Source organism: Oncorhynchus gorbuscha, linkage group LG18, assembly GCF_021184085.1.
Source record: "Oncorhynchus gorbuscha isolate QuinsamMale2020 ecotype Even-year linkage group LG18, OgorEven_v1.0, whole genome shotgun sequence".
Classification (NCBI taxonomy): domain Eukaryota; kingdom Metazoa; phylum Chordata; class Actinopteri; order Salmoniformes; family Salmonidae; genus Oncorhynchus; species Oncorhynchus gorbuscha.
In genome coordinates, this window is record NC_060190.1 from 8,925,011 (window position 1) to 8,936,568 (window position 11,558).

The 11,558-nt window shown below is 45.1% G+C and overlaps 1 protein-coding gene across 1 annotated transcript in view; it reads left to right on the plus strand.

Annotated features, from left to right (window-relative positions):
* Window positions 1–11,558, plus strand: part of LOC124003211 (regulating synaptic membrane exocytosis protein 1-like) — a gene marked incomplete at its 3' end in the record, with an annotated part of 99,767 nt that overhangs the window by 79,917 nt on the left and 8,292 nt on the right. Inside the window, exons 2-3 of the mRNA XM_046311291.1 lie at window positions 1,615–1,831; window positions 8,594–8,605. Coding sequence (XP_046167247.1) covers window positions 1,615–1,831; window positions 8,594–8,605 — 229 coding nt within the window. The remainder of the gene's footprint in view (window positions 1–1,614; window positions 1,832–8,593; window positions 8,606–11,558) is intronic.

Below are 11,558 nucleotides of genomic sequence, written 5' to 3' on the forward strand. Positions count from 1 at the left end.
TGTTGGGGAGGGAAATGCGGGAAGGGTTTTCAGTTTTCACACGGACTCATTTGCATTTCACAAATGGGTTATTTTGGTTCCTGGGAAAGCAGAGGCCGAGAGAGGGGGAAGGAGTGAAGAGTCTCGACTTCAAGTTTTTTTATGGTGTGATTTATTCACAGCTAGGTACACTCCTTTCATCTGTTGTTTTAATTGGTTCCTGACTGTTTCCCTGCAAACTGAAGTAATGCAGTCATCCACACTTTCAGAACATGTTATTGAAACAAGTGGTTGTTGACAGCAAGCATAACTAAATCTAACCTATTCACCATCATTATTATCTGTCCAGCTGTGAAACACTGTGCTTAAGGTCATTGCATATTTCCATTTTCCATCCCACTTTTTTTCTCCCTAATTTCTCTTAATGTCAACTTTCTCTCTCTCTAGGTCTTTTACTCTATCACTCTCTCTCTCTCTCTCTCTCTCTCTCTCTCTCTCTCTCTCTCTCTCTCTCTCTCTCTCTCTCTCTCTCTCTCTCTCTCTCTCTCTCTCTCTCTCTCTCTCTCTCTCTCTCTCTCTCTCTCTCTCTCTCTCTCTCTCTCTATATATATATCACTCACTCACTCACTCACTCACTCACTCACTCACTCACTCACTCACTCACTCACTCTCTCTCGCTCTCTCACTCTCTCTCTCTCATTTCAGATGTCATATTATGTATATATAGAGTGTTGTAATGATGTGCAAATAGTTAAAGTACAAAAGGGAAACTAGATTTACAATGTTCTTTGTTCTTCACTGGTTGCCCTTTTCTTGTGGCAACAGGTCACAAATCTTGCTGCTGTGATGGCACATACATTTGGCAGGAGGTTAGGAAGTGCAGCTCAGTTTCCACCTCATTTTGTGGCCAGTGTGCACATAGCTTGTCTTCTCTTGAGAGCCAGGTCTGCCTTCAGCGGTCTTTCTCAATAGCAAGGCTCTACTCACTGAGTCTGTACATAGTCAAAGATATCCTTAATTTTGGGTCAGTCACAGTGGGCAGGTATTATTCCACTGTGTACTCTCTGTGTAGGGCCAAATAGCATTCTAGTTTGCTCTGTTTTTTTGTTAATTCTTTCCAATGTGTCAAGTAATTATCTTTTTGTTGTCTAATGATTTGGTTGGGTCTAGTTGTGTTGCTGTCCTGGGGTTCTGTGGTGTCTGTTTGTGTTTGTGAACAGAGCTCCAGGACCAGCTTGCTTAGGGGACTCTTCTCCAGGTTCATCTCTCTGTAGGTCATGGATTTATTATGGAAGGTCTGGGAATCGCTTCCTTCTTTGTGGTTGTAGAATTTCAACGGCTCTTTTCTGGATTTTGATAATTAGCCTCTCCCTCTCTCCTGTCTGTCTGTCTGTCTGTCTGTCTGTCTGTCTGTCTGTCTGTCTGTCTGTCTGTCTGTCTGTCTGTCTGTCTGTCTGTCTGTCTGTCTGTCTGTCTGTCTGTCTGTCTGTCTGTCTGTCTGTCTGTCTGTCTGTCTGTCTGTCTGTCTGTCTGTCTGTCTGTCTGTCTGTCTGTCTGTCTCTTATCTCTCTCTCAATAAAAACATAATAAGCACATGACCAACTTCTCTCCTCCTCTCTCTCCTCCCTCCCTCAGGACGCTGCACCAGCAGTTTGAGAGTTACAAGGAGCAGGTGCGTCGCATCGGCGTGGAGACGCGGCGCCAGCAGCAGGGCCAGCACAAGGACGATGCCCCCACCTGCGGCATCTGCCGCAAGACCAAGTTCGCCGACGGCTGCGGACACCACTGCTCCTACTGCCAGACCAGATTCTGTGCCCGCTGTGGCGGACGCGTCTCCCTGCGCTCCAACAACGTGAGAAACCGTTAAGAATCCCTGCCTCCACCCCTTCTTCTTCCTTCCTTCCCTCCCTTCCCTCCGTCTCCGTTACCCCTCCCTCATCCCTGCCCCTTGTTCATTTGTTTTGTCAAGACGGCTGCTTTTATGTTGTCTGTGTTGGCGGCTGGGGCTCTGTCACACTTTGTCCGGTCAAAGTGTATTGGAGTTGTTGTTGGAGCTTCAATCCATCCTCAGGTGTGTCACCCTTTTGCAAAATAGCGACCCTGTAATGTAAAACCTAGGAGCACCTAGTATGTAGTCCTTTACACAGAATGGACAAGCTGCCAACCAGAAACACCATTCAGCGTTTACAGTATTGACACATACGCTGCAGTTCCCCTCAACATCCCTGTAAATAAGACAGTCGCATTCCCCAGAGCCCAAACCCTGTGAATGATACAGCGTTGGTTCTAGTTGATTTAGTCTAGCTCCCCAGAGCCCAAACCCTGTGAATGATACAGCGTTGGTTCTAGTTGATTTTGTCTAGCTCCCCAGAGCCCAAACCCTGTGAATGATACAGCGTTGGTTCTAGTTGATTTTGTCTAGCTCCCCAGAGCCCAAACCCTGTGAATGATACAGCGTTGGTTCTAGTTGATTTAGTCTAGCTCCCCAGAGCCCAAACCCTGTGAATGATACAGCGTTGGTTCTAGTTGATTTAGTCTAGCTCCCCAGAGCCCAAACCCTGTGAATGATAGTTGATTTAGTCTAGCTCCCCAGAGCCCAAACCCTGTGAATGATACAGTTGGTTCTAGTTGATTTAGTCTAGCTCCCCAGAGCCCAAACCCTGTGAATGATACAGCGTTGGTTCTAGTTGATTTTGTCTAGCTCCCCAGAGCCCAAACCCTGTGAATGATACAGCGTTGGTTCTAGTTGATTTAGTCTAGCTCCCCAGAGCCCAAACCCTGTGAATGATACAGCGTTGGTTCTAGTTGATTTAGTCTAGCTCCCCAGAGCCCAAACCCTGTGAATGATACAGCGTTGGTTCTAGTTGATTTAGTCTAGCTCCCCAGAGCCCAAACCCTGTGAATGATACAGCGTTGGTTCTAGTTGATTTAGTCTAGCTCCCCAGAGCCCAAACCCTGTGAATGATACAGCGTTGGTTCTAGTTGATTTAGTCTAGCTCCCCAGAGCCCAAACCCTGTGAATGATACAGCGTTGGTTCTAGTTGATTTAGTCTAGCTCCCCAGAGCCCAAACCCTGTGAATGATACAGCGTTGGTTCTAGTTGATTTAGTCTAGCTCCCCAGAGCCCAAACCCTGTGAATGATACAGCGTTGGTTCTAGTTGATTTAGTCTAGCTCCCCAGAGCCCAAACCCTGTGAATGATACAACGTTGGTTCTAGTTGATTTAGTCTAGCTCCCCAGAGCCCAAACCCTGTGAATGATACAGCGTTGGTTCTAGTTGATTTAGTCTAGCTCCCCAGAGCCCAAACCCTGTGAATGATACAGCGTTGGTTCTAGTTGATTTAGTCTAGCTCCCCAGAGCCCAAACCCTGTGAATGATACAGCGTTGGTTCTAGTTGATTTAGTCTAGCTCCCCAGAGCCCAAACCCTGTGAATGATACAGCGTTGGTTCTAGTTGATTTAGTCTAGCTCCCCAGAGCCCAAACCCTGTGAATGATACAGCGTTGGTTCTAGTTGATTTAGTCTAGCTCCCCAGAGCCCAAACCCTGTGAATGATACAGCGTTGGTTCTAGTTGATTTAGTCTAGCTCCCCAGAGCCCAAACCCTGTGAATGAGAGCCCAAACCCTGTGAATGATACAGCGTTGGTTCTAGTTGATTTAGTCTAGCTCCCCAGAGCCCAAACCCTGTGAATGCGTTGGTTCTAGTTGATTTAGTCTAGCTCCCCAGAGCCCAAACCCTGTGAATGATACAGCGTTGGTTCTAGTTGATTTAGTCTAGCACCCCAGAGCCCAAACCCTGTGAATGATACAGCGTTGGTTCTAGTTGATTTAGTCTAGCTCCCCAGAGCCCAAACCCTGTGAATGATACAGCGTTGGTTCTAGTTGATTTAGTCTAGCTCCCCAGTGCCAGAGGACGCGTGCGGTATGAGATGCGGCGTTGCCCATACTCACCACATGTGGCCATTATTTTAAGCCCACCCCATTCCATCTGGGCCCCTCTCCATCTCCTGTCCAGCCCAAGAGAGAGCCCCTCCTCCTGGGTATCTTACCTGACTGTGGGCCCTGGTCCCTGGACCTGCTGGGTGCCAATCTGTTCCAGATCCGCTAGGCCCAGCTGGAACCCAGACTCACACAGGGAGCAGGACACAGGATCAAGCTTTGGCCCAGGCTGTGGACTTATTATGGGATAATTCCATTAAATGAATTATGGATAATGATAACCGGCCACTAGTAGTGTTGTCTCTATTAGATATTCCATCAACATGGAACTAATACTACAGTGAAATAATGGGCTAGGAACTCAAATCAATAGTAAAGTATGCCAAGAATGAGTTTGAGCACTATTGCTTTTTATTTCAAATGTATTTTGAAGTAACATCTCTCACAAGGCAGAGAAAACAATTCTGTGTAGGTTTGAGTCAGTATTAGTGTGCGTGTCTGTGTATCAGTGTCAGTATTTATGGTGTATTTATGGGTACTTTTGTGTAGGCTGTAATCTATTATGTGTGAAAGGGTATTTTTTTGTGTAGGCTGTAATCTATGTGTGTAAGGGCATTTTTGTGTAGTTTGCTGTTGTATTGTGTGCATATTACAGCCTGTGTGTGTAGGCAGTGTAGACTGGAGAGATGGCTTCTGACCGGCGCTCTTTCAAGTGGTACTTCCTTCCTTGATCCCCCCCCATCCTACTCTCCCCTCTATCTCCAGCCAAGCAGAATAACAGGATTAGTTGACATTTAAAAACTTTGTTTTATTACATAAAACTCTCCCTCCTATTCATGTTTTCCGGTTTAGTTCAACACGTCGGTGTACCTCATGTCAGATTTAAGCCCGAGCACTTCATGCCTCTCTCCAGTGCTGAGTCGGTCAAAACAGACATTTGTTTGACAGGACGGATGCTAATCAAGTTTCCTTACATTACTTCAGTTTGTGTCACTCATGTCAAAAAGGCTCAACTCTTTGCATTACTTAAAGATGTGCTCTCAAACCTTTGTATAATATCAGCCAGTAGTCTTGAAAGTGGTGCTCACGAGCCAAAACGGGTCCCCGTTTTTTACAAACTTCAAATTGTTTCCTTTCAAATGGTATCAAGAATATGTATATCCTTGCTTCAGGTCCTGAGCTACAGGCAGTTAGATTTGGGTATGTAATTTCAGCCTAAAATTGAAAAAAGGGTCCAATCTTTAATTTAGCAGCAGCTTTAATGTATTTTTCCAGACCTGCGAGTTAAAATGATATGAATCTATCAAACTATAAATTGGTTCTACGGGATTCATGTTCAATAAGTTATACAGAAGATACACTGTATATGCAAAAGTATGTGGACACCCCTTCAAATGAGTGGATTCGGCTATTTCACCCACACCCGTTGCTGACAGGTGCATAAAATTGAGCGCACAGCCATGCAATCTCCATAGACAAACATTGGCAGTAGATTGGCCTTACTGAAGAGCTCATTGACTTTCAATGTGGCACCATCATATGATGCCACCTTTCCAACAAGTCACTTTGTCAAATTTGTGCCCTACTAGAGCTTCCCCGTTCAACTGTAACTGCTGTTATTGTGAAGTGGAAACATCTAGGAGCAACAACGTCTCAGCCGCGAAGTGGTAGGCCACACAAGCTCACAGAATGGGACCGCCGAGTACTGGAGCATGCTGTGCGTAAAAATCGTCTGTCCTCGGTTGCGACACTCACTACCGCGTTCCAAACTGCCTCTGGAAACAATGTCAGCATGATCTGTTTGTCGGGAGTTTCATGAAATGGGTTTCCATGGCTGAGCAGGCGCACACAAGCCTAAGATCACCATGCGCAATGCCAAGCGCCGGCTGGAGTGCTGTACAGCTTTCCGCCATTGGACTCTGGAGCAGTGGAAACGAGTTCTCTGGAGGGATGAATTGCGCTTCACCATCTGGCAGTCCAACGGAAATCTGGGTTTGGCGGATGCCAGGAGAATCCTACCTGCCCCAATGCATAGTGCCAACTGTAAAGTTTGGTGGAGGAGGAATAATGGTCTGGGGCTGTGTTTCATGGTTAGGACTAGGCCCCTTAGTTCCAGTGAAGGGAAATCTTAAAGCAACAATGACATTATAGATGATTCTGTGCTTCCAACTTTGTGGCAACAGTTTGGGAAAGGCCCTTTCCTGTTTCAGCATGACAATGCCCCCAGTCCGCACAGAAATGGTTTGTCAAGGTCAGTGTGGAAGAACTTGATTGGCCTGCAGAGAGCCCTGACCTCAACCCCATTGAACACCTTCCAACATCTAGTGGAAAGCCTTCCCAGAAGAGTGGAGGCTGTAATAGCAGCAAAGGGGGGACCAACTCCATATTAATGCCCATGATTTTGGAATGAGCAGTTCGACAGCAGGTGTCCACATACTTTTGGTCATGTTGTGCAGGTGCAGCTTGTTCATTGTAGTTAAACTAAATTGATATTTGACTCAAAATGCCCTCAATCATAATCAGATGTGTTGACTTCTATACTAGCAGCATATAAGTCACAGTAACTCACAAAACATTGATATTGTCGTGATAAACCGCGATTCACCCTGTGCAGAGACCCAGAGACACGATGCAGTACACAGCATTGTCCTGCAGAAGGCATTACAGTTGCATGGTGATGCCCGACACAATCTGTGCCACCAACTCATTTTGGTATTACTGAACCTCTCCCTTCTCCCCAGCCTGTCCTCATAGTCATGTTGTGTTATAAAGGTCACATTTATGTATCTATAATACCTCACCAAGCAGCAGATATTAAAAGCAGGGTCTGTATTCCTAAAAAAAAACTCAGAGTGCTGATCTAAGGTCAGCCCCCCCCCCCCCCCGTCTGTATAAACATATTCATTATGATTTGGAAGGGAAAACTTATCCTAGATCAGCAAACTTATCCTAGATGCTATTTAAATACAGGCTCATATACTGATTGGAAGTAGACGTGCATTACCTTTCAAAAGTTTGGGGTCACTTAGAAATGTCCTTGTTTTTGAATGAAAAGCACATTTTTTGTTCATTACAATAACATCAAATTGATCATTAATACAGTGTAGACATTGTTACTGTTGTAAATGACTATTGTAGCTGGAAAAGGCTGACTTGTAATGGAATATCTACATAGGCATAGAGGACCATTAGCAGTAATCCAAGTTGATCATTTTAAAAGGCTAATTGATCATTAGAAAACCCTTTTGCAATTATGTCAGCACAACTGAAAACTGTTGTCCTGATTAAAGAAGCAATAAAACTGCCCTTCTTTAGACTAGTTGAGTATCTGGAGCATCAGCATTAGTGGGTTCGACTACAGGCTCAAAATGTCCAGAAACAAAGAGCTTTCCTCTGAAATTCATCCGTTTATTCTTGTTCTGAGAAATGAAGGCTATTCTATGTGAGAAATTGCCAAGAAACTGAAGATCTCATACAACGCTGTGTACTATTCCTTTCTCAGAACAGCGCAAACTGGCCCTAACCAGAATAGAAAGAGGAGTGGAGGCCCCGGTGCACAACTGAGCAAGAGGACAAGTACATTAGAGGGTCTAGTTTGAGAAACAGACACCTCACAAGTCCTCAACTGGCAGCTTTATTAAATAGTACCCGCAAAACACCAGTCTCAACGTCAACAGTGAAGAGGCGACTCCGGGATGCTGGCCTTCTAGGAAGAGTTCCTCTGTCCAGTGTCTGTGTTCTTTTGCCCATCTTAATCTTTTCTTTTTATTGGCCAGTCTGAAATATGTCTTTTTCTTTGCTACTCTGCCTAGAAGGCCAGCATCCCGGAGTCGCCTCTTCACTGTTGACGTTGAGACTGATGTTTTGCGTGTACTATTTAATGAAGCTGCCATTTGAGGACTTGTTAGGTGTCTGTTAGTCTTTTAAAATGATCAACTTGGATTAGCTGACACAACATGCCATCGGAACACAGGAGTGATGGTTGCTGATAATGGGCTTCTGTACGCCTATGTAGATATTCCATAAAACATTAGCTGTTTCCAGCTACAATAGTCATTTACAACATTAACTATGTCTACGCTGTATTTCTGATCAATTCGGTGTTATTGTAATGGACAAAAAATGTGCTTTTCTTTCAAAAACAAGGGCATTTCTAAGTGACCCCAAACCTTTGAATGGTAGTGTATATATTGTATTGTAAGCTAGACAGGAAGTTATATATAGGGTTGTGTAAGATGATGTATCATGTTGCTCTTCTTGTCCCCATTTCCTGCTCCTCCATGACACTGTGACACAAAGGTCATGTGTCATGCCGACGTCACATGACTGATATGTTGAGTCATGCACGTTTGCTGTCAAACGCCGTCTGTGTTTCACCACTGTTGCACGTCTTACAGATTGTGTATCACTGAATAGACTGTGTATTAAAAGTGTGTATTGTGGATTTTGCACATGTGTTATTAACAAACGTTTACACCATTCCCTCAATCCTTTTTTCTCTTTCTCTTTTTCCTCCCTCCCTTCTCATGTTCCATGAACCTATATTTGACCTCTTGTCTCTCTTCCTCTGTCCACTCCTCTACTGCATCCCTCTATCCTCCCCTCTGCTTCCTCCACTCCCTCCCTCACTTCCTTTTCACTTTCTCACTGCTACCTGGACTACATGCCACTACAGGAGGACAAAGTGGTTAGCATCTTTTCTGTGCTCTCTACTGTACTGTGAATATAACCTATGTGTCCCTTTGAAAATCCCCCAATGGCTGCGTTCCAATCCCAAAGTTTTGACCCCCTTCCCTCCTGCTTTGTAGACTTCCCCTATTAAGTGGACTGGATTTGTGTGAGTGATATGGCATACACTACTGCAGTCCTATGCCAAGCCCTTTCGCTGTTGGCAAGGTCGAGGTATATTCCTTTGTTACTAAAAACCTAGCTCACACAAATCCAAGAAGTGGGTGTCCACAAAGGCTGAAGTGGAGGCCGTAAATTATCAGATTGGAACGCGGCCAAAGCTGTCAAATCCACCTATGGATTAATGACTTAAACCGAACAGAATGATTCCCGGACAGTTCAGTCCAGGCTAGCTTTTCTCTAATACTAAAAGGCTAGCCTTTATCCTTGGACTTCCACACACATACTGTATCTGTCTGTAGTCCAGATTCCAGACTCTGGGCATTGGCAGATACAGTCATGGAGACCATTTTGCCTTGAGTAGAAATAAATATGATTAGATACTATCTCTGTCTACCACTATGGTATTTTACCATGGACTTCCCCAAGCATATCTGCCTGTAGTCCAGTCCACACTAATATGGACATTGGTAGTGCAGTACAAGAGACTGTTTTATCTTCAGTAAGAATATCTGGGTAAAAACATTGACTAATTCTGCATCCATTGTCTGTCTCTTCCTCTTGCAAAGTGTCTCATAGTGAAGGAAAGGGTAAGGCCTGCTGGGTAATGGAGTTTTTGCATGGGTCACTTTAACTGTAGTTCTTTAATGTCACACTTCAGCTGCAATTTGGGAAGTGGGCGAGCATGAACCATGCCTGGCTGTCTGGGTGGGCATTCCTAGACACCCCTGGATGGGCACAACTCCTCTCTCTATGGCTGTGGGCATGGCTGTGCCAGGGGGAACTGGGTATAATATACAAGATAGGGGGAACAATGGGGTACAAGGGCACAGGGTGTTTGTTGGGGGGTACAAGGGCACAGGGTGTTTGTTGGGGGGTACAAGGGCACAGGGTGTTTGTTGGGGGGTACAAGGGCACAGGGTGTTTGTTGGTGGGGTACAAGGGCACAGGGTGTTTGTTGGCACGCAGAAGCACCTTATCTTACTATAAGACCCTTGTTGTGACTGCAGAGGGAATGTGCACACTTATGCCCGTGCATGCTTTACCTGCCTGTCTGTGATGAGCATACAGACCAGCCCCTGCCACAGGGAGACGGGAGGGGAGGCCGAGGCTGGGTTCCAATTTGTACACTTGCCACCTTCCCCTCTGTACTTGCCCACTCCAAGTAAGGAGAAAACAACCAAAAATCATTTTGCTCTATTGGAGCTTTTAAAGCACAGTTTTGCTCACAAGTCGACAAGGGCAGAGGGGAAGGATGCAAGTCTTTGGATTGGACCCTGCGGCTGCTTAAGACAGTGGACTGGGGTCAGGGGGTGGAGGGTGTAGGTTAGGACCCCATTCCTAGTCCCTCATAGCCCCTCGCCTCTCCCTGTCAGCATCTGTCAGTGTTGTCTATGTTCAAATATCAAGACATCCACACCTTAGCCCAGCTAACAGACTTACACGGTCACTGTTTCAGTACATGTCAAGCCTTTAAATCAAAGCCCCTGGGTTTGTCCCTTTGTGTGTGTGTCTGTGTGTGTGTGTCTATGTGTGTGTGTGTGTCTATGTGTGTGTGTGTGTCTGTGTGGGTGTGTCTGTGTGTGTGTCTATGTGTGTGTGTGTCTGTGTCTGTGTGTGTGTGTGTCTGTGTGTGTCTGTGTGTGTGTGTGTCTGTGTGTGTGTGTGTCTGTGTGTGTGTGTGTCTGTGTGTGTGTGTGTGTCTGTTTTATTATTTCTCTGTTAATTAACTGCAGTGTGTGGGTTGTCTATGTTTCCAACGGGTATTTAATTCAATTGTGGTAGATATGACTCATTCTCAGAGACACTGTTTGGTTAACCTCCACAGTTTCTTCAGTTGACGCCTCAAGGAACATGAATCTTGGAATAACGCATATTTTATAGTGTAAATAAGGGTCAAATGACATTTATTTAATCATATCACGATACAATCACAGTTTAAATGTACGATTTACACAAATAAAACAATTTGTCATGTTATATTCTTCAGAATAACTAGTCAGTTAGTCCCTGCGAGTCTAGTTGCCTTGGTGTATTAATTGCAGAGTGATTGTTTGTGTGTTTATTGTCATCTCCAGATGGCTGCGAGAGAAAGAAAGCGAATCAGAGCCAATCCACTCCACTCTACTCCTCTTCCTGTAGTGGAGACCCACATACACACACTAATGTACACAGACACAAATATGCAAACACCTCTTTTACGGCTTGGACAAACCAGACGCACGCACAGACATAGGCACTCACACCGGACACACACATACATACACACCAACTCTCCCACTCCCACTGGGCATCGAGCCGACACTGCACTTTTTACAGGAAGGGAATGCACTTCATAATCTCTGTCAGGGTTCTCAGCATTGGATGACTAACCCAGCGGTCTGCCATGAAACATTACTGTAATGCCTTGTATAAAATAACAATAGCGGCAACAGTAACTGTATTAGTGAACAGTTCCAGGATCAGTTTGGGGTTACAGAAAAGCCTATACAAACACTATGTTTCTGTTGTGTCCTTAGCAGTATTGGCTTCTATAGGGTAGAATGCCATTCAGTCTAACACTGAACTGTCTTGTAGTTCACGGGGCTCAGCTGCAGACGGAAGCCAAGACCTATTCCTAGTTGATCTATAGCCTTATTTACACAAATGGAGCATTGTCGTGTTTTGTGGTCGTCTTTCTTCCTCATCTGTAGGACTTAACATTCCCTGACGGATGGTAGTTTTCTGCCGGGCGCCGCTGCCGCCCCATATGTCAATCTGTCGTTGGAGGCTGTATTGAGCGCGCTCACTGA